We start from the raw sequence: 26,362 nt of genomic DNA, 5'->3' as shown, positions 1-26,362 counted from the left end.
CCAACGATGGGGCATTTTTCTTTCCACTCATGTTGATGGGGCACCATTCCGTTTTTGATGGTACTATTCCTTCCTTTGTCATCCATGATGGGCACTATGTCCTCCTCTTACACCAATGATAGGGGGCTTTTCCTATGTTCACACTAATGATGATGGGGCATCATTCCATTCTTTGACACCAATGGGGTATTATGCCTTCTACCAGTATTGGGGTACTATTTCTTACCCTGACACCCATGATGGCGTACTATTTCCTCCTCTTATTAGATGGGGCGCTGCTATTTGATTGACGCCAATAGGGGTATTTTTTTCTTCCACTCTTGCTGGCACTATTCCTTCCACTGGCCCTCATGATGGGCCCTGTTCCTTCTGATCACAAGGATAATAGGGCACCATTCCTTCCTTTTACATGGACTATGGGGCACTATTCCTTCCATTGACACAATTCAGCCATTTTTTACCTTCCATTGACCATTAACGTTTTTTTTTTTTTTTTTTTTTTTTCTGACCAATCACCAACTCTGGGGTCCACATTTACCCCATTGACCACTAACACTGGGGCCATTTTATTTTCCCATCAGCCAAAACTCTGCCACCTCCTTCTCTTTAAATATAAAAGCCGAAGGTCTGGCCCTTTTGTTTGTTGTATCATTTTATCACCTTTATGAAAAAAAATACAAATGTATCTTAGTGAGGACATTTGGTGAAACTTCCACAACATTGGACGATAGGCAGATTATTTATTTTTATAGGGAAGATAGCTTTGGTTTAGGGGGACATTTTCCTTAAATAGGGGCAGAAAGCTCTGATTTTGGTGGACATTTTCTTTAACTAGGGGGGAAGGCTCTGTTTTTTTAGGGGAGGGACATTATCTTTAAATAAGGGGTAGAAAGCCTTAGTTTTGGGGGACATTTAGTATTTAAATAAGGGGGAGTAGGCTCTGGTTTTGGAGGACATTTCCTTAAATAAGGGGCAGAAAGCTCTGGTTTTGTGAGAACATAAGGGTCAGAAAGCCTTGGTTTAAGGAGGACATTTCCTTTAAATGGGGGCAGAAAGCTCTGGTTTTGGGGAGACATTTCCTTTGAATTTCCAATTTGCAGGCATTAGAGATGACTAGTGTTATAGGATGGGTCTGATATTACTATTCGGTGCATTTTCCCGAGGTAACTATGAGCACACAATTCCTGAGGCAGCGGGCAGAATTACCTCAGATATTGTTGTTGTGATAATTCACATTGTGCTCCTCTAGCTATCACCACACAGCCGGGGAGGGGCGGGGGCTCGCTTCACCGCAATCTTCCAAACCTCCAATCACCGAGCGCTTCGTTCTGCCTCAACCAATGGCAGCCTTCCCGCTGGGAGACAAAGGCGCTACGTCAGCGATGACGCGACGTAGCGTATATAAGGCCGGGTGGCGGGCATTGCCATACGTTATTGCTCGCCTCGTTTGACCGTCAGCATCGCGATTCGGGACCGATCGGTAAGTGGGCATTGCGGCGGCGCTCCCCTGACGCCGTTTCCGGTTATCATTTAGCGCTTTAGGCATTAAAATAAATCTTTTCAGCTTGGTGACGGTCGCTTTTTAGCTATAACATTACCGAACTCGGTTACCGGTGTTTTCCGGTAATATTTCATTTTTATATATAATTTTCCGGTAAAAGGGGCCTATGGTGGTATTTTAATGGCGGGTGTCCGGTATGGGGTCGGTACGTCCCGGGCGCGGGGTCAGACGGTAAGTTCACCCCTCCCCCCGTGTTCCCGGAGCTCGCTGGGCGCCATGTTGTCTCGTCGCTCGGGGTAAGAGGATGGAACGTGAGGAGAAGCTGCCCTGTAATGGTGGCTGTGGCCCCTGGCTGGGGGTAGGAAGCGCGGGTACCCTGAGTCCCCTCATGTCAGTGTGAGGACAGTCTCGGGGCCCCGCGCTGTCTGAGGGCCCCTCATACCGGGATGTGGCCGGACCAACAACAACAACAGCAGCTTTCTTGTTTCAAATGGCGGATCCCGCATTTTTACCCTTCCTGACGGAAAAATATCTTAAACCTCCACCAAACTTGCCTAAAAAGTCTTTTTTGACCAAGAAGCAAAGCCGTATTTTTATCTCCCCGGTAGATTTTCGGCGGAAAGTTGTTTTTGAAGTGAAATTGTAAATTTTAGAGCTTTTTATGGCTGCTGATAAAGATCACATAATGGCGGGTGAGTGGAAGGTGTAATGACGGCCAGCAGCCGCTAGAGGCGCTGGTCCGGGGAATTCTATGCCAGGAGACGCCGTGCTGGGAGATGCACGCTGAGCATTCTGTTTTGGTTGTATGATTCAGCTCTTGTCATCAAGCAGAAACTTTTTTTTGTGGGGACAGTTGAGTCATGGGAAATCCTGGTCACAGCTTGTAAATCCAGATCTAATGGCTGATAATTTGTGGATTATTGTGCAGATCTGAGCACTAACTGGAAGATGTTTTATTTAGTGACACACGAGGCTTCAATCACTTGCTTTGTATGAAATTAAAATAGTTTTGTGTATGGGGTCATTGCTGCGTCCCGTTTATATCCTCCGTGCTGTGGATCTGCATCCCACAGACAACCATGCTAAAGTGCTTGGGCTTTTTGGCAGGATCACTGGATATAATAAAATTTGTCAATTTAAGAGTCTTGGAAATGTGATGTTGCCTACAGTGATCAAGATTGTCTAAATCAGTCCTTATAAAACATGGGGAACACGTAACAACTTTTCAGGTGTTCAGGGACCCCGGCTATAGTTACTATATCCACAGCTCTCTGTATATTAGTGTGGTGGTCAGTAGGATGAATGTCAGCCTTACAGATAGCCAGAATGATCATTAAACTGGTCAGAGAAGCTCAAGGAAGCCCCAACAACCTCTGGAATCCTGGCTGAAAGCTAACCTTTTGTACCAGGGCTTTATACAACACCAGGGTTCCCCCAGAGGTTTCTAGGCTGACCTGAGAGGTACAAATTGCTCAAGGAGCCCTTATCTGTGAAGATGACATTCTTCCCACTCACCCCAACACTAAACTACTGTGAGCTGTACATATAGGAATTGTAGCAGGGGATCCAAGAAAATTCTCAAGAGTTCCCCCCTAGGTAGAAAGGTTGCTAGGGGGTTCCTCAAGCTGCGCTGATTGCCCTCCATCTGATGGTGCCTGTATGATACCAGCCATCCTTTAGCTTTCTAGTAGTTTGGTATTCTGGCCACCACTGTAACCAAGTGTTTCCTCCAGACCTGAAAATTAAAGGGTTACTCCAGTCATAGTGATCCTGCCATAATTCTCCTTTGCTGTTAGTGACCAAATTGGACCATGTTGAGGTTTAGCTGCAGGAGGTCTGCAGTATTGAGGTGTAACAAATGACAGTAAAACATTTATCCCATTTGGGCTGTGCATATAAAGGCCAGGATTTTGGTCTATTTACATCTTGCTACTTTGCTGTATTAAAGTATCCTGTACTGGAAACCCAGATTGCTTCCATGCAGATAGTTGTTTGATCAGTGTTGGATCTCAGTGTAAGTAGGATGTCGGGATCCTTATATGCATATTGCTGTAGCAGATGTAAGGAGGCACCATGTTGCTTTTGGCTGCACAGTTGTCTAAAGATTTGCACTGCAGTCGGGTGCAAATGTGTTTGCCCAAAGTCAGTTTGGCTCTCCTGGTTACAGTGCAGCAGTTTGCCGGAGCTGCCTCCCCCATGGCTTGACACCGCAGGTCATACAGGCCCTTGGTGTTGCTGTTTCATCAAGGTATAGTTGGGCTTTAGCCCTTCAGAAGATGCCAGTTGTTGCTGCTTTAGCCAAAGTCATTCAGTTGGGGTTCACGTGTTCTTTGGACTGTTGATTTGGTATGAACATATTTGAATAAGTTGCATGGTTTTGTATGCAAGAACTGCAGAACTTACTGATGTACTTTTATTATGTTTTCATAGGTTTTTGGATCTTGCTAAACAATGGCCCGTACAAAGCAAACTGCCCGTAAATCCACTGGTGGAAAGGCTCCCAGGAAGCAGCTGGCTACTAAAGCTGCAAGGAAAAGTGCTCCCTCTACAGGAGGTGTGAAGAAGCCCCACAGATACAGGTAATGCCCTCTGACAAGATGGGGGGGGGGGGGGGGGGGTGGAGCTGTGATGGGCTTTGTATAGCACAGCCAGGCGTTATCATATACCGTGATGGGTTACAAATGTGAATGGGCCCCAGGACATTGTTGCTATGTCTTGTGTAGTATGAAGTTATCTTGTTCATTAGAGAATACTGACTAACTCATGGCAGTGCAATGCTTATATGTTGGCAAGGTGTATTGTTGGTCAAATGTAGTGCCATAGATGTCAGAATGGTTGCTGGAAAAGATCTTTTAATGATCCTTTCTGGTTACAGATGAACAAACCCTGTATGTAAAGCATTGTTCTGTGGATGATTGAGCGGCACCCTGCTGTGCTCTCCTCCATAGGAGTACATTGCCGTCATTCCATATACACTATGCTGGATTGATGAATGTTGGGGGGGGACCGCTGTACACATCAGATATTCTCCTGGGATAAGCACGATTATTTATCCTTGGTGACTATTATCTGACGCTTATACATAGCTATAGAATTAAGTTACCACCTCGCTTCCCTCCCCATGTTAATGATCCCTATGTGTTCAGAAAACAATCCCTGCCTACCTGAGTCTTTTGTCTTTCATGTTGGTTAACTGGGTCGACCTGTTTAGCAATAAGTTCTGCAGGCATCCGGGATGATTATAGGGGGTTTGAGCTTTCGTAATTTGTACAACTTGTTTATTGGCTTTACCATTTTAAACAAATCAGTTTCTGGTCTACATGATCTTGCACACAAGGGGGAAAAAGTTTATTCATATCGCAGTTGGCATAACTGTCCATTTGTGGAAAATGTCATCCTGCTGGTACTCGACATTGTACGTTGCTTGCATATAAACAATTGTGTGGATCAGAAGCCATGGACCACTGGTCTGGAATTAAGCTACTTTTGTAATGGAATTTGCAGGCACATGGGGTAAAAAAGTACATCAGACTTGGATTCAGGTGATATTTCTTGTGTAGAGAAGACAAAAGCACCTTGAATGTGTATTAAGAGATCCATAGGTTGGTGGCTTTCTTGGTCTTTGCTTGATGCTGTTTGTTGTATATGCAGACTTTAAGTTGTGAGAAATGCCTTAACCAATATAAAGCCATTTATCCATTGCACTGCTACAGGGAAGGAAATCGCCAGTCTTGTACCTATTGTAGGTTGCATGCCGCTGTTGGTAAAGTTATAATGCTTGGAAATTGTCGCTTTAAGCAATTTAAGTCAGGTATTCGGTTCAGGCACCAGCAGTTGCCTGGACATGCCTGTGGCAGATTTTAGTATGTTCTGGTTCTTAACAATGCCATGTACTTGCCTTTTGTGCTAAAACCTCCCCTCCTTCTCTGCTTTGGGCCAATAGGAATGGAAGGGATGTGGCTTGGAAAGAAGCTCCGATACAACCCATTTGTCCTTCGGGCACTCAGACTGTTGAATGTTGCTGTAGCTGTGTTGGTTTTTCCAATAAGTTGTATACACAAAAGCTGAATGTTTGCAAGCTTCATCCTGTGATCCAGTGTGTTCAGGCTACATGTTGTATGATTGTTGGCAAAGATTATCAAAAGTCATGCTTATGGATCTAAATAGTGCAGATTTGCATTTAAAACATGTTTATATTTTTCAGGCCTGGTACTGTGGCTTTGAGAGAAATCAGAAGATACCAGAAGTCCACTGAGCTCCTGATCCGCAAGCTTCCATTCCAGCGTTTGGTGAGGGAAATTGCCCAGGACTTCAAGACTGATCTGAGGTTCCAGAGTGCAGCCATTGGTGCTCTGCAGGTGCGTTGACTACTAAAGTATCTGCCAAATGATCCGAAAATTCTCCTGGGGTTTTGGCTTTGTATTCTGACCTTTTCTTTTGAATATTGTTTTTAGGAAGCAAGTGAGGCCTACCTGGTTGGTCTCTTTGAAGATACCAACTTGTGCGCCATCCATGCAAAGAGAGTAACAATTATGCCCAAGGACATCCAGCTAGCAAGAAGAATCCGTGGGGAACGTGCTTAATTTTTTTTTCTGGAAACTGTTTTGATCTTAGATTTTTTTTTTTCCTTTTTGTTTTTTTACAAATGTACATAAAGTGTGATGTCTCCTTATTTTATAAAGGGTTTGTTAACTGTAGAGTAGTTGACAGTAAATTGGTAGTACACATTTTATATGACATTCCCTTAATCCTCAGGTTTTTCAGAAAATTTGTATCTGCAGCTAGTCTACTTCTGTGGCCCTGCCCATTTAAGAGTCTGCATGCCTTGGCTCCATTCTCTCCATACTTTGGTATCTTTCAGTGTAACTCCATTGTAAATAAACTTTCCACTACCTCAATGGTCTTGCTGTCTTGAGATTGAGTTGGGTTGAAAGAAAAGGTCCCTGAAAAGGGGATTTCAAGTTGTTACAGCTTTGGCCAATTTGTACTAGTGGCAAGGAATAAAATTGAGCATGGTAGTAGGACACTTAGACATGCCACATGGTGCTAGGGTTTTTGGTGGGTAAACATACATAGGTTTTCATAAATTCTTGTATCTGTTCTGGACAAAATTCAGAATTCTTAATGTTAGATCTAGGAGCTAGCTGACTATAAGTAGTGTGGTAAGCTGTGCACCTGGGAAATGGTGCATTCTCTATATCATGCTATGGTGATTTGTTAAACTGCAATAGTGTTTAGATAATGCACATACCTGATATCCGTGTGCAAATGTCTGATCATGTTTATCCCAATCTATGAAACAAATGTTCCGACAATTTTTACTTAAACATAATAAATCTGCTTACCTGAATTTTCATCTTTTTGCTTGGTAAATTATATTTGGTCAGCCATGTGTAAAGCAGCAGCTTGGTGTAGTAGAGAATTATGATTAGTTTAAGCTGTATTTATAAAGCACCAACAAATTTTGCAGCTCTGTACAAGGACACCGGAGGAGAGGACGACCCTGTCTAAAAAGAGTTAACAATCTAATGGTTATGTCAAAGCAGACTGACTTGTTGAGAATGGCCCTGGCATACAGAGGTTCTACAAATGCAATGTTTTTGGGTGCTTTCAATATAACTATAGGTTAAGTGTGAAATTAACTTTGCAGTGTGGGTGTTGGAGGAAGAAGCAGGTATATACTTGATTCCCTGCTCCTATTGATGCTATAATGTTCTTGTGTACATATCTGCATTATGGGGACATTTTAATATTTGAGTGGGTTTTAACAGAGGAACTAAACTAAAAAAACTGCCAAAAAAAATACTTGCTTTCAATCCTGCAGGGCAGTCCGATCCGTCCGGGGATGTCTTGCATCAGGGCCCGGAGCAGCGGGTGACATAGGATGGGGGGGGAAAAACTTGCTGATCTCACTGCGCATGAGATCAGCAAACTTTTCTCTTTGCATGAAAAGGCATCTGTGCATGCTTGGCCATGCGCAGAATGAGCACCCAAGAGCCTCCCAGGATGCGTGATGTAGGTATCCCTGGAGGTGTTGGAGGCGGTGCTGCACTTAAAGTTTTTTTTTTTTTTTTGTGTAAAGGGAAATTTTGGAGTTTAGGTATGCTTTTTTTTTTTCAAGTACACGATTTGCAGTGCTATTCAGTACAGTATCCTTTGTCATAAACTTTGAATCTCTGTGAAAAATTGTTTTTGGTAATGGGGGGAGGGTTGGGCCCTCTGCTGTCTCCTGGTGGCCATTTACATGTACAACAGCAATGGGAAAGAATGTTTTTAGAATTATCCCCAGATTATAAGGTGTGTGTGTGTGTGTGTGTGTGTGTGTGTGTGTGTGTGTCAATATAGAATTCCTTGCTTCTGTTTTCTGGGACAGGAAGTACATTTTCCCCAATGATATGCAGAATTTCAGACTCCATGTTGGCTAGACAAAATCAATTTAAAAAAAAAAAAAAGCATACAACTATTGTCCTACCAGCCCAATGAAATGTGTTATTGCAGTGAAAAGGATTTAAGTGTGTCAAATGGTCAAGTGCTGGGTGGCATGTAACATGTCTCATGTGTTCATGTCTATGGATCATAGAGAGCAGGGAATGAAAGTCCCAAACAGGCTGCTAACTGCTTTTTTTTATGGCAAAAAAGTTGAAAATGTGTCTGATGTGCTACACCCACCAAATGGACAACGTAGGTAACAAGTTGAATAGCATATGTAAGGAATATACCTGTGGAGTGCCAAAGCAGTCCCTACTAGTTAAATCTGCAGTAATACCCACTGAGCAAACCAAATGGTTTATTGTGATGTGAGATAGCCAAGGTTGGAGTAGCTAATTGGACTCTAGAGAAAAAATGCTATTTCATCCTATTGTAGTGGGTTATTGCTGTTCATTGTATGAAAATAAATTAAATGGATTTTATTGCCAGAGGTGTCCCTTACCTGGGATGATATGCCTATTACTACTGGCACTGGTATGGAGCACATTTGGAGATTGTATAAATTTACTTGTAATATATGGCTTTATATACATTACGTTGTAAGAAGCCTCTTTGTGTATAGCTAGTGTGTACATATCCTTTATAGCTGTTTGGTTGGACTTTCTGTATCATTTATTTTAGGTCTGTACTCTCTATATACAACGTCATGCAAAATGGTGCTGCTGTATGAATCAGTAATAGAATGAACACTGCAAGGTGTAATCCTAACACTCCCACTGCCCTCCTTGTCAAATGCCAAAAAATACACCATTGTATTGCAGGTTGAGACCTGTAGCAGTGAGTCAAGCAATCCTGGTGACTGGCACCTTGCATCACAGCACTAGTTCTTAAAGAACCAGAACCTACAGCTGTGGTAATGAACTTCTTACTGTCACCCACATTTATATTTTTATGGGGCTGCCATGGATAGAAGCTACTTGTATCATTACCCCAGAGGCAGTGAACAGTTAACTAAGTCAAAATATATATAATATATATTTTTTTTTTTGTTTTAGCTTCTGGTACTTAGTTAACAGCATTAACTGCCTCTGGGGCAATGAAACTTGCAAGCGCTACCAACCCTTTCTTTAAAAAAAATTTTGGGATGGAGCTTGTCTTTTACAACAGCGGTTGCTAACTGGTGGTCTCTGGCTCTCTCCCAGATATAGGACACAACCCAGCCATTCTCTCATTGAAGGGACAGTAGGGCGGGGCTGTGTATAGAACTTTCGTTGCATCTACTGTCCCCCCACTATGTTTAGTAAGCAGGTCTGAGTGGGGGGGTTCTGGCATCATGACCTCACTCGGGGCAAAGTTTCTTCCCCTTTGAGTGACACATGGCTGGCAACCACTTGCCTACAAGACTTATTTTCAATGCTAAAGCTGCACGAAGACTTGGAGGACTGAACTTTCCCCGGCTGATTGGAAGTTAAACTTCAAAGAAACATGATCTCTACCATTACTCCAAAAAACTAGCTGCCTGGCTTCAAGGGTCTGGTCACACCATCAGCATTGGGCTGCATGCAATATAGTGCAGTGATGTAATGTAGATGTAATATAGTGCAGAGGTTGGGACATGCTGTACTACACCCAGGATAAAAATCCATTATGCTGTGGCACTAAAAGCATAATTATACTATGTGCACTTGTGAAGGCTGACACCAAATCATGGACTACCCCAAACCCAATGAATCATTCACAATAGGTCACACACTGCCTGATCAGCTTCAACACCAGTGAATGAGCATGTTGAAATCAAATGTCATTGTGCATCTCAAGAGTTTTATTTTTACCAGTAACATTGTGACCATGTAAGAGGAGTAACCACAGAATATTTTGAAATTGCTTATAATTCAGCTCACCACAGATTTACTGAACCCTGTAAACGTGCACACCTTGGAGGAAGCAATGTTTGTATATGATTCATGTTAATATAAACCCTTCAAAGCAAAAATCCCGGTATCCTTTGTTTTTATCTTAGAATTCCCTCGCCTAATACTCTGCAAGATCAAGCTTTAGTTTCTCAAAATAAATTGCAGTGAAAGGCTTCTCTAATGTCACATCATGATTACAATCAGAATATTTGTATTTCATTATCTGCCAGGACGGACCATCGAGGCAGCCAAAGTCATTTTGCTTTTCATCCATTTTATAGTACAAAGACGGATGAAGCTTTGGAACATTTGTGATGAAACTAGGCAGAACATGGAGGGCATTGTGTGCCAGAAATCTATAGGTCACAGGAGTCTCATCCTTTGTCAATCTATGTCTTATAATAGGGGGTATACAATGGCAGTCTCAGCAGCCTGGTACCTTCCATGGCAGAGCACTTCATGTCACCACCATTCAAATCAAACCAAACCACAGATAAGCAAATAAATTAACCAGTGAAGAAATAAGGGCATCTGCCAGTGTGAGCATTACCATCATTGCATACCAACTGCTTCACGGAAGGAAAGACTTTATATTGGAAAAAGGCTTTAATAAGTTTGCCCTGAGTTTCGCTATAAGGTACATATATGCATTCCCATCACCCTTCAGAGCTCAGCAAGAAGTGAAGCTTAGATTTCACCAGCCATATTCAGCTGATTTCACTTGGTAACAGGAGTTAAATGCTCAATCCAGACACTAAAAATCATGCCCTCCATCTTTACATCAAAGTATGCTTTCCTCCAAGCCATTCCACAGAACAAATGGGGTTATGATACATTCCAGTGATGAGAATCACAGCCACCTGTGGTATGTCCAGGAGTAAATAAAACAGTTCAGTTTCTGGACATTTATTTGCCTTTTTCATCATTTTCTGTTTCTTTCAATATGTCTGCTATAGGTCTGTAGAGGATCTTGTCAATCTCGGTTTCCTTCCGCAATATTGCCCATAACACAAGACCTGATAGAAACAAAGAGATCGGTAGAACTTTCCACAAGGGCCTCTGGTAACCGCTACCGAATGATTTGTCAACACTCCAATCGCGAGGGTTTGCTTTACTTGTAGAAAACTTCAAGGGCTTTGAATTCTCCTCTTCTGTGGCGTCCGTGTTCTTCTTCCGGTGAATAATTTGAGCCCTGCAGACGGCAACAAATGACTGCTTCACCCTGGGATAGAAAAACATTTTCATCATTCATTACTGCTATTCAGGATCTAGAAAGTAACAAATCTTTGTACCAGCTCATCCAATAAGTATAATAGTACACATGATATCGGTACAGTACGACAAGGAAATCAAGATAAAACATTAAAGAATCAATAAAACAGTTTATGTTTTTTTTTTATAGGTAGAATAGGTAAGGGTTAAAATATCACATTTTTACTACTACCAAATCTAGGGCTCTGTCACCTCTAATAATAGTGAGGTTTATTACCTCACTAGATTGTAAGCTCTTCGGGGCAGGATCCTCCCCTCCTCCTGTGTCACTGTCTAACATTTGCAACCACTATTTAATGTACAACACTGCAATATGTTGGCGCTATATAAATCCTTTTTAATAACAATAATAAAAATAATTAAGCAAGGGGCACTCTCCAACATCATCACAGACATAAAAATGCTTATTTTTTTTTACTTAATATGTCATATAAAACCATATACAAACAATGGAAAAAATCTCCAATATCATCACTTGCATCAAAAAGTCTGTATGACACTAACTGCATCAATAGATACAGGTAGTCCCCGGGTTACATACAAGATGGGGACTGTAGGTTTGTTCATAAGTTGAATTTGTATGTAAGTCGGAACAGGTACATTGTTTTAATAAATGCAATTAGGACAGATGTTTGTCACAGAATATTATTAGGCAGCATGGTGTCAGTTACTGTATAAAAAAGTAAAATTATGGAGCCAAAGTCATGCAAACCGCCCCCTCCCCTCCATCAACCTGTGTACATCAGAGAAAAAAAACAACTATGTTCACATTTCATTCTGTCATAACTATTACATCCACAAGATGGCACTGTAACATTTCCATTTTGGAACTAAATCTGCTCTACTCACCTATTACCATTCCAATGCAAGGCAGCGACACCTTCTTCTTCCTCCTTGATCCTGATTGGCTGTACTAGGGTGACATAACTCCTGCATGTGCAGGATATCACTCCTATAACGAGAAGCTGGGATTATGTATACGCAGCTCAGACATATTTGACAGCTGGGTGGCGATCAGACAACTAAGAACAGTTATTGCAGTAGGGACATCCCCTGGCCCTTTCTGCAATAATGAGCTGCCTGACTAGGATAAGGAACTAAACACGTAAAATATTGTGATCAGGTGAGTTAATATTACAGAATGACAGGTGAGGAGAATAAACTTACCTGCATGATCATAGCTTATTTATTACACACCTTGCTTTGTTCAGTTGCAGACACCTTCATCCGATCCTCTTCCGGTTACCAGATCTTTAGTCATCATGACTGGCCAGGCTGAAAAGATGTAATTCCCTTGAAAGCATTCATTCGTGTGAGCCAGGGGTAGGCTGGTATACCCAGCATCAAATACTGAGCTGTGCCGTGTACATAGAAGAAAGGATTGTCAACAAACAGTAAAGTTTATTTATGTAAGTCCCTTCTGCAGTACATAAACTTTCCTGTTTATTCACACGCCTGACCTGCCCCATCGTAATAATGAACCTGAGCGTTTTTAAATGCAACACCCTTTTTTTAATGGAGAAAAAAAAAAAAAAGAAAAGGGTGCCGCACCGCCCCTAAATGAATGGGAGTGCAGAGCCTCCCAGGATACCTAGGTTAAACATTCTGGAAGGCTCTTGGGTGCTCCTTCTGCGCATGCACTAGCATCTCAGGCATGGGCAGAAGGAGTCTTCTCATAAAAAGGGGGAAAAAAATTGCCGATCTTAGGCATGCGCAGTCAGATTGGCAAGTTTTTTCCAAATCTATATCACCTGAGCTCGTGCCTGGGTCAGGTGACATAGAAAGAAGAACCCGGAAGAAGAGGAGAAGATGGCGCCGCCCGGTGCTCCGGCTTGGAGACGGATGCGGGACCCAATAGAAGACACCTTTGGAGCGACCAAACTGCGCTGCGGGATTGAAGGGAAATGTAGCGTTTTGCAGTTTACTTCCTCTTTAAGTAGGGAAAGGTTACTTCTCTACTCATCTTTTGATTTCTGTATGTAGATTGTAAGCTCTTCTGGGCAGAGTCCTCTCCTCCTGTGTCACTGTGTCATTTGAAACCCCTATTTAATGTACAGCGCTGTGTAATATGTTAGTGCTATATAAACCCTGTTTAGTAATAATAATTCCACATTAAAGTTCCACATTTATGAAGCTTTAATCAGGCCGGTCATTATTACAGAAAGATACAGGCAAAGTCTTTATTGCAATAATCCTTCCAACCTGCACGACCGCTCCCTAGAACTACAAAAAAGCTGAGCAAGCTTTGTTTGCAAGGATACCTGGCAATCCTGATCTCCCCTGAGCTGCCAAGCACCTGCATTAATGTTACGCTAACCCATCACAGCCAATCAGGATGGCTGAAGATCACAAGGAGGAAGTGAAGAAAGTAGAATATGCATTTAAGTGTTGCATTTAATTTCTTTCTAATGCCTACCAAGGTAATAGATTGTTCCTAATTTTCTTTCCTTTTGCAGGGCTCCCCGAGGACACCAGGAGGGAGACAATGATCTCCATGGAGCTACGGCACGGTTGTACAATTCCGGGACAAGCTATGAGGAGCTTACAGAGGTCTCCCTTAGTGAAGGCGCTGTAGAATTCTACACATTTTGTTTTAAGTTATTCAGTACTCTTGCATATAGCTAGTCCCCGGGTTAACATCTGCCTGCTCCCTTGTGTGCAGGACAGAGGCTTGAAGAAGGGAGAGAGTGGTTTGCATGATTTGCAGAAGAAATCTTTTGCTAAACACAGCTGAGGTTGTGGGTGATCTTAAGAGCTGAGCTGATCTGTAACATTTTGTAACTCTTTAATGACCAAGACAAACTCTGCAGTTGTTTCTTTGCATATCAAAGCACAGCTTGCTTAAGAAGTTTATAACTGGCTAGGCTCCATAAAGATTTTTGTTTTTTTTGCTTTGTTTGTGATTAACTCACAGTGAGGATTTTATACAGTAACAGCCACCACTGCCTAATATGTAGAGACAAACATCTGTCCTAATTACATTTAGTAAAATAATGTACCTGTTCTGACTTACACACAAAATCAACTTAGGAACAAACCTACAGTCCCTATCTTGTATATAACCCAGGACTACCTGTCTTGTGTTCTCCCCATTGGCACTCAGCCCTGACATGGATATACAATTACAGATAATGACCCAGGACACACAATGCATGCTTGGCATCAGAAATGAGACAAATGATTTACAGTTCACAGCAGAATGTGCTGAGATTAAGGCAGACTGAATATATATATATGAATGAATATGCAGATTTTGGCTTCACAATTGGCAGTCACACAAGCAAATATCAAAATAATGTTAGTTCATTCACTTGTTAGATATAAAATCTGCCCAGTCTGTGGCAAAATGTGCACCTAGAACAGGAATATCCAACCTGTTGTTGCTTGGATTGTATTAAAAGGTGCAAAATCCAGGACTTTTATGCTAATCCTGCTTTCAATACCTTAAATGAACCATGTTAGGGTCATCACTGCCCACATGCTGGATCCATGCCAGTGTGTGTATCTAATCTCTGCATGTCCCTTCACTGTCCAGTTACAAGGCTGGATGACCTGGGCTCAGAGGATATGGGTTGAATGATGCCCGTCATCAGACTGAGGACATCTAGTGACAGAAACCAAGTACTGCAGGAAAAATCCCAGGGAATATATCAATAACAATATCCTTGGTATTCTATCAGGTATTAGGCTATTTGACATTTAGGGGTTCAGCATTAGGTGCAGCTTCTTTCTCCACTATAAAGTATTTTCTAGGCCCCAATCATAATAAGTCAGTATTCACTCCATCCACAAATCTCAGCTGTCAATACAAACCCCACCATTGAAACACATTACCTGCCTGCCGGTATCCTGCACAGTCCCCAGCTCATCTTTCTCCTCTTCTGCCTAGCTTCACCTGCAGCTTCCCTTCATCACACAAACACACACTACACTGAGGAACCACACATGCTCTGAAGGTCGCAGGAAACGGAAGTGACTTCACAGCAACTTTGTATGGGCCAGCGCCATATTAAGTCCTGGCACGTTTTCTGGCAACGCAATAAACAGTATTTGGGGATCTCATTTATGCAAAACATCAAAAATGTGTTTATTATTAATATAATAGGCTTTTAATAATAAAATTAAGGTTTATATTTGTGTAATACTATAATTACAGTTCTATTACCTAGCAACAAGTATAGGGAGATCGACGACTAGCTAATGAGTACTTTGTGGCCATCTGGTGGCCATTCTTGTACATTGCAATAGAATGTTTTTTTTTTTACACATGCAAGCTATTGCTTAAACGCCAGTGTACAAGATTGTCCTCCAGGGGGAGACAAACAACACATTGTACTGTATGTGAATTTTCGCTACCTTCGATTCCTAATGCATTACATTGGTTTCTATATATATATATATTCTAAGAGCAGTCACTATGGGTGGTTTTCGTATGAAATTTGAAAAAAACATTTATTATTTGGCTTTAGTCTCGAGTTTTTTTTAATTTCAAATGAACGTTCTGTAGCTTTTCACGCATGCGTAGAACAGGCAGTATTTGAGCTCCGTGTGCGCATACTCAGAGCATTCTCCGCCCTGTGGCAGTGAGAGGCGTGGCTTAGCAGTGAGCAGCGTGCTGAAGAAGGAAGTCAGTGTGTAGTCAGAGAGACAACGTGAGTGGTAGCCGGGCTCCGCATGGCATTTCTTATTATTGTGTATTTTCTTACTGTTTGTGTACAAACTGACCTGTCACACCTCAGGGGGGAGAATAAGACTCATATGGACCAGTGCATGGGCAGTAATGTGGGGTAGGATGTAGTAACTCATAGCAACAGGTTTGTTTCAGGGGAAATAATTCATTGCTGCACACATTTATTTCTATAACATTGAAGTTTTGGGTAAATATTCATATTTTGAGTCATGGGAGGTCACAATAATTCGCCAAACTCTGCGATTGTTAGCTAGCAATGCCTTTGCTGACGATTTGGCGCAGGTTTGCTGGATCACCGAGCTTCACTGATGAAAGTGTATCTTCTCCAGCCTTTGAGAGCTTTCATAAATTATACCGGATGTCTGAAATTGGCCTGATCTGCGGTTTCCTTGGCCAGAAAGAAAGGCTGTGAATGAATGAATCAATAACACAATGCAGAGCTTCTTATTTATAAACTTATTCATCCTTCAAGAAGAACCATAGTTCTGAAAAAATAAACTTTCCTGTCTGATCACCGATTTTAGTAAAAGCTGAGCTGGACATGCAGTGCCGGGGTGTGCGGGGTATCCTGGGTTCTATGGCACTGTATAAACTCCACGTCTATCCATGCACCACCAATCGGCATAGAGAAGATGATGAAAATGATCCGCTATAACCCAATATGTTTTACACCAGTGGTCGCCAACCTTCTCCGACCTACGGGCCAATAAATTTACTGACTCTGAACCGAGCATGTGTGAGGAGTCACTTAAATGGGAAGAAACTTCCTCCATAATGAGGTCATGATGCCAGAACACGCTTACTCTTCCATCTCAGGTCTCGGCCAGTGATGGGAGAGTGGATGGGTCGTGTTCAGGGAGGCAAGCAGCCAACCGCCCTGAGCCTGCGATTCTTACGGGGGACATGGTCCGTGGCTCTGGCCGGTGCGCTCCCCAGCTGGTTCCTTCTCCTGACCCGGCTCGGGGGTGCACCGGCCAGAGACGCAGACCACCAAAATATTCCCGCGGACCTCTGGTTGGCTGTTCTGTTGAATAATGACAATACAAAAAGTTCATAGCAGGTTTTTTAGAAATGTGACACACCTATGATCTGGGGACACGAAATTGTTTTATTGTCACTTTTCCACAATAAATGAATTACATTATAAGATTTATTATATGTTGCTTATTTTGAGTTAGATTTTTAGATGTTAGAGCAATACATTTACATTTTTTTTAGCCATGTCTGTGTTGACGTTTATACAAGGATAATGGTCCCCCCCTCCATGTCACAGTGCTGTAGTCTGGTGATTGGCTCAATGCATGTTAGAATAAAGGAGAGAAGGTCGCATGCTTTTCCCTACCTGAAAGAACTGCATATTTGCAACTGCTCTGGCAGGCAAGGGAGCATGGCAAAGGTAAGTATCAGTTATTGTGGTTGTGGTGGGTTTTCAAAAGAGTAGGCATAGTGATAGGTAGACTTTAAAGAGACATGGTCACCTTGTGTAAAGCAGCAGTTGCTAACTGGTGGTCCACAAGAAAATTTTGGGGGTCTGCGGTTCTGGCCAGTGCGCCCCCCAGCGGGGTCAGGAGGGGGGGGGCACCGGCCAGAGCCACGGACCCATATGAATTGCAGGTTCTGGCATCATGACACCACTCTGGGGGAAGTGTCTTACCCTTTGAGTGACACAGCTCTCCGCGCAAATTTCGTGGTCCCTGAGGCCCAAAAGCTTGGCGACCACTAGTTTAAAGCACCACACAGCTTCAGCTATTTTTAAATATCCTGGTTTGTGGACCCCATATGATAACTTAATCCACAGATATGGATCTATAACCCTTATCTTTGGATTATATTGCATCTGGTTTCCTTTTGCTAAAAAGCATCACCTTCTGTTCCCCAAGTTCAATCACATTTTTTCTGTGTCCAAAATTGACTCTGTGGCTAACTTAGTAACAGGTGGATGGCTCTCAGCTCTGGGATTGTGGTTTCATTGTAAGGTTGGGAAGTTGAGCTCTTAGTGTTGTCTAAGTAAAATTAGAATGGGAGTGAAAAGTTCTTTCTACATGAGAACAGGAGGTTACATGAGTACGTTTTTGTTATCCTGAGCTTAGATATGAATGGTCAGGAAGGTCAGATCCTTGGTAGCAAGAGGATATTTCTCACCAATAAAGATAATTGCAGGTTTTGATGGCATGTGCTGACTTCTAGGCAGGACCTGAATTTGTAAATATGATTGAAATGTTTGAAAGTGTAAAAAGATCTCTAGTTGCTGCACCCCAATCCCTTGTAAGGTGATCCTGAATCCTCTGTGATTGTAATACACAAAGTGGTTGTTACCTTTACTCACCCTTTCTGCTTGAAATGTTTTACTACAACCATCAGTCATATTATTAATATTATACAGTATTTATATAGCGCCATCAAATTACGCAGCACTGTACAATGTCCATAGTCATGTCACTAGCTGTCCCTCAAAGAAGCTCACAATCTAATGTCCTTACCATAGTCATATGTCATTATCACAGTCTAAGGTCAATTTTGGGGGGAAGCCAGTTAACCTAACTGCATGTTTTTGGAATGTGGGAGGAAACCAGACTACCCAGGGGAAACCCACGAAAACACATGGCGAACCTGGAAACTCCATGCAGATAGTCTCCTGGCTGAGATTTGTACCTGGGACCCAGCGATTCAAAGGCGGGAGTGCTAACCTCTGAGCCACCGCATATGAACCTTTAATAATGCACACACAATGGAAGGTGGAAGCCCAGAGTCAGTAACCACAGAAGGTAAACTGCCGGTAAAAATGGTAATTGCCTGGCTTTCTCTGATTTAAGTCATTGAAGCCACTGACCCAGAACCAGCATGTGACATTTGCTGCTCATATCACTTTTTCTGTGTCCTCGGGGAACTGTTAGAGTATTCGTGGTGTTGTGTATTCACCTGCTTTACACATGAAGGAATGTCAATAATATGCGTCAGTCAGTATTCATTCAGTGTGCTATATAACACTTGTTTTATACATTAGGATGGCAAAAGATAAGACCAAGTCATCAGACAAAATGAAGAAAAAGAAGATTGCTTCGGATAGCATTTCAGAAGCCCCAATAACTAAAAAGAAGAAACTGAATCCCAAGGTTAGTAGTACTGGGGTTTCTTTCTTGAAATGAAGGCTGGATGTGCAGTTTTACTGTATGAGTATGGAGTGTTTTGTGGTCCTAGCAGAAATAGAAATGAGTTTAAATGATTTTTTGCATAATGTGTATTACTGCTTCCTAAAGTGAACATAAAACAGAGAAATGGATGACATACAGACTGACCTCAGATCAGATTTCCAGTGTCCCCTGTTACTGTTTTCCTAGCCTACAATGTCCGATTGCAGCCTCCCCTTTTCTTCTGGATTGTGTTGGAATTGGTAAGGCTAACACCCCCCCCCCCCCCCCAAAAAAAATGTATTAATATGTCCGGCAGTGCGTACTCCATTGTCCTGCTTTGACCCAGTTTCTTAGATCATGTTGATTGACACCCGCTGTTATTCTTACAATCTCTTGTGAACCCAAAGCTTTAGGGACTCAAACCTGGATTTGCATCATCAAGGTTCTTAAGATTCACATAGTGAATGGATCCACATCATTACAAGGCCAGTTCTCGTCCCAGTCCCCTTTAGCTGGGTGCACCACCAGTCACTTTTCAGTATTTACTCAACTGGTTTTGGGTGGTTACTGGAGAGTTGGGTCACACCTACAGCTTCTTCCTACCCAGGTTAAAATAATGCCTGGGTTGAACACTGCAACTCTGTAGCATGTGGGACCTGTCCACCCCTGGAGAAGAAAGTGACATGATATTACCAAAACCACTGGAAGAAGTATGTCTGCACATTTTATAAAGTAAAGTGCTGAGAATCTTCATAAGGAAGGGGCAGAATTTGGGGATATTTTATATAGAAGGAGCAGTAAGATAAAAAAATGGAAGAGGTTTGTGGCCTTGGGAACAGAAGGTTACAGACAAGTCAGCCTTTTCCTTTGTCAGTGTTACTAAAATGTGTTTCAATGGGGCCTGATTTATTAAAGCTCTCCAAGGCTGCAGAGGATACTGTTTCATCAGTGAATCTGGGTGATCCAGCAAACCTGGAAATAGCAAATGACTTTGAAGAAATCCATTCCAGGTTTGCTGGATCACCCAGCTTCACTGAGAACCTTCGAGAACTTTAATAAATCAGACCCTATGTGTCCGTTCCCATTAAAGAGATAATTATTCACTTTCTGCTCATGTGCCTTCAGGAATATGCAATGAACGCTAGATGAAATTCCCCCAGTGGGGTTATTCACAACAATAAAAACATAGCTTTGTAACCCTCACACATGGGAGTACCATTCTGCCATTTACAGTGATAATGCTTGCTCCGTGCTGTGTGAATGGTAAAAATGGGGGCTTCTACTTACTAACACTTCTTTTTTTAATATAGCCCTGCACCCATACCTACTCATAAAAGTGGGTTTTAAGCCAGTTTTAGTAATTTAGTCCTTAAGATAAAAATTATACATTGTACAGGAAAGTTATATTCAGTGATAACATTTGCTATCATATGTTTTTAATCAGACAAAGACTGGTAAATGATAAGCTCCCCCCACTTCCTACATTGTAAGCTCTTTGGTGCAGGGTCCTCTCCTCCTCCCGAGTCACTGTCTGTGTCTGTTTGTCATTTGCACCCCCTATTTAATGTACAGCGCTGCATAATATTTTAACGCTATATAAATCCTCTTTGAAATTATTATTATTAATAATAATAATAATAAGAAGAAGAATACAGAGAAAGACCCCTCTAATGAGCTGTGTAGGGAGCCTCCAAAATGCTTTTTCCCATCTACCAGCTTCATTCACATAGCAAACATATGATCTATGCTAACAGATTAATCTCTTGAGCTTCATCATGTGTAAAACCACTGTTGTTTATATGTGGTTTACAAATTTCTGAGAGTTACTTATAATTGAAGCTCATCATTTTTAATATCACTTGGTTGTATGTCAGGGGATGTGGAAACCTGGCACAGACAGCCAGCGGCACAACAGCTGTGAAGGGGATACAAGTTTTAATATTCTTTGTCAGCCATTAGTATGGCATATTGTAGTCCTTGCCATAGCCCAAGATTATTGAGTATATACGTTTGTGGCTCAGAATTATTCCAACCAATAATTGTATTCCAGTTATGATTGGGTACTGGTGGTCTTCATAACCCTTGCATCTTATCCTAACTTCATCTGTACTTTTTGCACATTTGTGTCCACCCAGCCCAGTCTTCTCTTGTGCTGAAAGTTATTAGTCCCGTATCTCTGTTCACTGTAACTTTCATACAACAAGCATTAGAAGCTGCAGCAGGCAACCATCTTATTTCCTGATGGATTTTAAAGATCATTCAGCTCACTCATTCCTATCCTTTTCCCTTCAGCTATTTGCTTTCTGTCCTGTCATTCATTTAGTCTCAGCCCATGTGTATTTTCTGGATGATGTTCATGCCATATTCCATCCAGGAATGCCTATGTACAGATGCAGTACTATGAACTGATATATCCCCAGTCTTTACCCATCAGCTATTTTGCTATTTGAACTCACAGAGCAGTCATGGTATTGTAGGGTTGTACCTCCTGTGATAACATTGTGCCTGCACAAGCACAGACAATAGTACCATGAAGCTCAGGTTTGTGATTTATTGTGCTGTCAGCAGTGGTAGAGGAAACTGAAAACAAAGAAAAATGGTTTGAGGACAACTTAGTACAGGAGGTGGGAGGTATGGAGCAAGTTTTATGTTTGCATAGAGCCGTTTTTCTCAACAGAGTTCCTCCAGAGGTTGCTAGGGGTTCCATGAGCAATGAGACATTTGTGACTATCGGGTCAGTTTAGTTGATACTGGCGATCTTTTTGGCTATCTGTAAAGGTGACATTCTTCCCACTGGCCATCAATATAAAATACTAATGTACTGCAAGCTTTGTATATAGTAATTATAGCCGGGGCTTCCTGAAGACCCTGTAAGTTATTTCAAGGGTTCCCCCATGTTAAAAAGGTCAATTGAGGCTGGCATATAGTGTCATGTATTTTTTCCTACTGTGTTCTCCAAAAAGCAAATAAATTACCAGCCTTTTATTGTTCAATACATTCAATTTAAAAGACAGGCTGGAATAACTACACATATATAGACAATTCTTTCTTCAATTCAATTCTTCTAGACATTCTTATAGGGCTGTTAATGGCTTTAAAAATGCACATGGATGAAAATATTAAACCTCTGTATTTTTATAACATGAAACTGATCCTAATGTGCTGATAAAAATATAAATGGAAAATAATTTATGCTCAATAGGTGTGTTATACTTGCATGCTGTGTGTGATATTTATTCCTATCAGTAACATTACAGATCTCCAAGAATATCTGATAAATTTAATTTGAAAATCAATTTTTTAGACTTGTGTTTACTGCTGTGTTAGTTTTCCTTTGTAGTTTGGATCATGCAGCAAAAATTATTCTCTTGCATTTGATCCAGGTTTTTAATTTCCTCGTGCACATCAATGTGAGTGCAAACAATAGCAAGTCAGAAGCAAAGAGAAAAATGTCTGGCTTTGAGTAACAGTTTGAACATATCTGTGACACATTCACATCAATTTGTAAGAAGGAATAAAAGACAACCAATGTCATGTACATCAAAAGCAACAAAATCACAAATGTACAATTCTCATTTAAACACTACATCCCACATATATATCTATCAGATGTGCTTCACAACCTGATTTTTGAAGCAGAACATAAATGTCACAGCAGACTTCACCCCCTACTGTATTATATTTATCAGCTGTATGTAGACGCTGCCTGGTATTATATAACACATTACCAGTGTACTTCAGTGATTCACAAGCTGATTCCCAGGATCAAGTATTTGCAGCTGGGAAAATAGATGAAACTTTGAAGATAGTTTTCCCAGGCTAAAAAATTCTTCCATTTCCAACTGTTTTTTGTGTAAACAATGGGGGGTACCTTGAATTGCTTTAGTTGAAGTCTGCGGCTAAATTTGCTGTAGTCTGTCCGATGGCCGTGGCTTATAGCACTGAAGGTGCTGGGCTGCACACCATTACTATTATGTGCTGAGTGTTTTTTCATTAATCACATTTATCTCTGCAGTGGCATCCCTCAGATGAAATCAGAATCATATAATGTGATGTATACATTTTTCACCACTTCACTAAAATGTATTTTTGCTTCCCCTGATGGTGATTTATGATTAAAGGATAATTGCACTAATAAACTAAAGATATCTATTGCACCCCAACCTGAAGTCATGAAATGTAAATGGCACTACCTATATGCAATGTCCCATTATGTAAATTCACCTAAAACCTGCTGCATGCTCCCATGAGAACAATCAAAAGGGTCTAATTTTGGCCTTTATTAGACCCCCCCTTCACTGCCTACAGTCCAACTGGTTTATATAGCCTCATCCTTGATTATTATTATTAATAAATAGGATTTATAAAGCGCCAACATTTTATGCAGCACTGTACATTAAATAGGGAATGCAAATGAGAAACAGATACATACAGTGACACAGGAGGAGAGGACCCTGCCCAGAAGAGCTTGCAATCTATCCTTAAACCAGTGATCTTCTTTCTGATGCCTTTCTGACTTCCCAGCTTTGCTTTAAAAAACCTTTAAGATGTCTCCATAGGGCTCCCGTGCAAGCCGTGCGAGGAGAGCCGGCAGTGCCCCCACCACCACCGGGTCCAGAGCAGTGCAAGGAGGGCTGCCAGAGCCACCACTGCCTGCCCTCACCCCCACCCCCTAACCCACCAGCCTTGGACCGGCACAGACATGGGGTTGCGGACCACTGCTTTAGAATACAGTTTCATAAATGGGGCCCTGGTGTGCACCCGCAGAGGACCATTTTAGATCAAAGATCACATATGCTTTTGTGCTTGTTGGGAGGGGATTGAACGAATGAACGGCTCCCTGTTATGTTGTCCTATACAGTGGGTTGCTGATCACTTGTCCAACCCCCTCACCTCCCTGTTGAATGGAATGGTGCCTCCCAATTGGTCTTGGGCAGTTTGATGAACAGTATAGGACCACCGTACACACGTTATATTTTTGCTTTAGATGACGTCTCTGATAACAATCATCTGTTGTGTGTACATAGCTTTAATATGAGGATATTGACCTCAGATCTCCTTGAAGAGTCCTGGTTGTAATTCTTAAGGACCCTGAGGCTAAATTAGAGTAGATGAAGCTGGAGAGGTCGGGGAGGGCTTGTTTAAAAGCTCTTAGGCCTCGTCCTTAATGACTTCAAACACCCACTTCAATGGCTGAAGCTTGCTCAAACCAGTGTAGACCAGACCTAGCGTTGTGTGCTTCTACTATTCTGGGCACCTTTATATACATCATTGTGTAGTTTCACATTGATTATCAATCACACGTTATAAGTCCCATTTGGTGCCTAGGTTCCCATTCTCTGGTATCGGTCCATTTAGAAGGCCACATATCTATGTAAATTGCTTTGTTATGACCAATGCCTTAAAATGGATGTGAAACCATGGACAATGCTTTAGCAGTGCGAGCTAAGTTTAGGCTTTGTAATAATCTGTTACCAGAGATACAAAGCTGATTCTCAGTAATGAAATTGTGTTTTGGCAGAAGAGAACTATAGATGTCTCTCACTCATCATACATCATCGTACTATTAACAAAGAATGTTTTACATGTTAGCAATAGTAAGAAAATAACTTCTGTCCTACAAGTAATGAAGGAAAGCTTCCCCTTGGACCCATTTGGTCTATAACCCTCTCTCCATTTTCAAGAATAAATTACCTTCCACCTTTTTATTTGGTCCCGTACAGATAAATATTTTATTATTATTTAAACTAGAAGTGAAAAGCCACAAAACGTGTTACAGGTAATTGTCAGACAGTCACAACTTCAATCACAAAGACATGCCGTGCAATATTATAGATACAAAATAGTGGTCTCAAAAGCTGAGAAATCTGTCTCCAAACACCAACTAAGAAAGGAAGCCACAAAGAAATAAAAATGTGCAAAAAGTCTAACAGATGTTTTTTTTTTTTATTTTAAAGGCTTTTTTGTGTTTTAAGGCATTACTTACACTGTTCTTCCCAGCCATTTTGAGCTGAGCGTACCACCCGGCACTTTTTAGTAACCACCTGGTTGTTTTTGGGTGATTACTGAAAAATTGGGTCACAATACAGGGCCATTTATTCACAAAACGTGGCTATTTATATTAAAGTATTTACAGTCATGTAGAAAAAAATCTAAACTTTTACTTATCAGGACAAAAAATCTTCTGGTCCTTAGCAGGTTCTAAAGTTATTTGAATCTAATCTCAGGTGTAAAAAAACACAAAACAGATTCTATCGTGTCATTATTTATTTAACAAAAATGAAGCCAAACCGGAGAAGCTGTGTATGGAAAAAGTACACCCCATAATTCAATAGCTTGTAGAGCCATCTTCAGCAGTAATAACTTAGTCATCATTTTCTGTATGACTTTCATAGTCTCTCACATTGTTGCGGAGGATTTGTTGGCCTCTCTTCTTTACAACGTTGCTTCAGTTTATTGGGGTTTGCAGGCATTCTTTTATGTGCAACTCTGTTAAGCTTTCACCACACCGTTTTGGTCAGGTTGATGTCTGGACTTTGACTGGGCCATTGCAACACTTGAGATGCTGAGAGTAGTAGTAAAAACTTTAGTGCTTCAGCGGTGATCTTTGAGGATGAATTCCTCCACAGTGCATGTTGCTGCATAGGTTAGTGAGTTTTACATTTCATTGTGAATACTTGAATGTCCACAGCTTGACCACAAGTTCATTTCCTTTCCTCTATACTTAAAAATGTAATTTTATTAATATTTTGAGGTGTTTTGCAAATGTACAATATTGGATGAGAAAGTAATTGTTGCTTATAAAACCTGTGTTTATGCAAAACTTTTTGCAATTTTAATTTGTTCACAAATATATGCAAAGATGTGCCAGTAATAGTGTATATTAATGTACCTTCCCAAACTTTTGCCACTGAAGAAAAGAAGATGAATCAAATTCATGATAATGGCAAAAATACATCAAGACATTATTCCTAGAAATTGTGTTAGCTGGCTCCAGCAAGCCGATATCAGATAAGAATAACCTATTAAAGTGTATTACACCAAATTGATCTGGAGGGAATACCTAGAGCATTCCCTGACCATGCAGTTGCCATGTTAATGTTACTACAGCAAATGAAAGGCTGCAAAATCCCTGGAGATAAAGGGAAATCATTGGTGACATATGTGGAAACATTATTTTATTCTTTAACATTACCAACAATTAATGTATGTAAGTATGTGATGTCATATAACATAAAATTATATTATTAAAAACAGGACAAATGTAAAAATGTTTTAATTACCTCTATGTGAATTGTACAAGTCTGCAAACTTTCAATGTATCTAATGAGATTTTTATGATTGTAGGTTTTTTTTATTAGCCTTCTAGCTTTTTCTCGTAAATACATGGTGTTGATTGGTCATACTTCGTAATAAAGTACTGCAT

The 26,362-nt window shown here is 41.2% G+C and overlaps 2 protein-coding genes across 3 annotated transcripts in view; both read left to right on the top strand.

Moving 5' to 3' along the window:
- Positions 1-1,338: 1,338 nt before the first annotated feature.
- LOC140335238 (histone H3.3A) lies at positions 1,339-6,851 on the top strand. Of its 2 annotated transcripts, none has more exons than XM_072417715.1 (4): positions 1,339-1,480; positions 3,932-4,080; positions 5,706-5,859; positions 5,956-6,851. In XM_072417715.1, the coding sequence occupies exons 2-4, from the start codon at positions 3,953-3,955 to the stop codon at positions 6,082-6,084; spliced, it is 411 nt and encodes a 136-aa protein (XP_072273816.1). In that variant the 5' UTR covers positions 1,339-1,480; positions 3,932-3,952; the 3' UTR covers positions 6,085-6,851. The 2 variants fall into 2 exon arrangements, with proteins under 2 accessions (XP_072273816.1, XP_072273817.1); XM_072417716.1 differs by lacking the exon at positions 1,339-1,480 and adding an exon at positions 1,723-2,193.
- Positions 6,852-15,643: 8,792 nt separating this feature from the next.
- CHLSN (cholesin) overlaps positions 15,644-26,362 on the top strand; it is a 187,762-nt gene continuing 177,043 nt past the window's right edge. Inside the window, exons 1-2 of the mRNA XM_072417714.1 lie at positions 15,644-15,767; positions 18,810-18,918. Of these exons, the coding sequence (XP_072273815.1) occupies positions 18,811-18,918 (108 nt within the window). The 5' untranslated portion in view covers positions 15,644-15,767; position 18,810. The remainder of the gene's footprint in view (positions 15,768-18,809; positions 18,919-26,362) is intronic.

The sequence above is a fragment of the Pyxicephalus adspersus genome, chromosome 7 (assembly GCF_032062135.1).
Source record: "Pyxicephalus adspersus chromosome 7, UCB_Pads_2.0, whole genome shotgun sequence".
NCBI classification, from domain to species: domain Eukaryota; kingdom Metazoa; phylum Chordata; class Amphibia; order Anura; family Pyxicephalidae; genus Pyxicephalus; species Pyxicephalus adspersus.
The sequence above is the reverse complement of the archived record's forward strand: the minus strand, read 5'-3'. Positions and strand labels throughout refer to the sequence as shown.

Coding starts and splice junctions, on each gene's coding strand:
- LOC140335238 (XM_072417715.1), top strand. CDS start 3,953: ATGGCCCGTACAAAGCAAACTGCCCGTAAATCCACTGGTGGAAAGGCT. Junction 4,081..5,705: donor AAGAAGCCCCACAGATACAG/GTAATGCCCTCT, acceptor TATATTTTTCAG/GCCTGGTACTGTGGCTTTGA. Junction 5,860..5,955: donor CAGCCATTGGTGCTCTGCAG/GTGCGTTGACTA, acceptor TATTGTTTTTAG/GAAGCAAGTGAGGCCTACCT.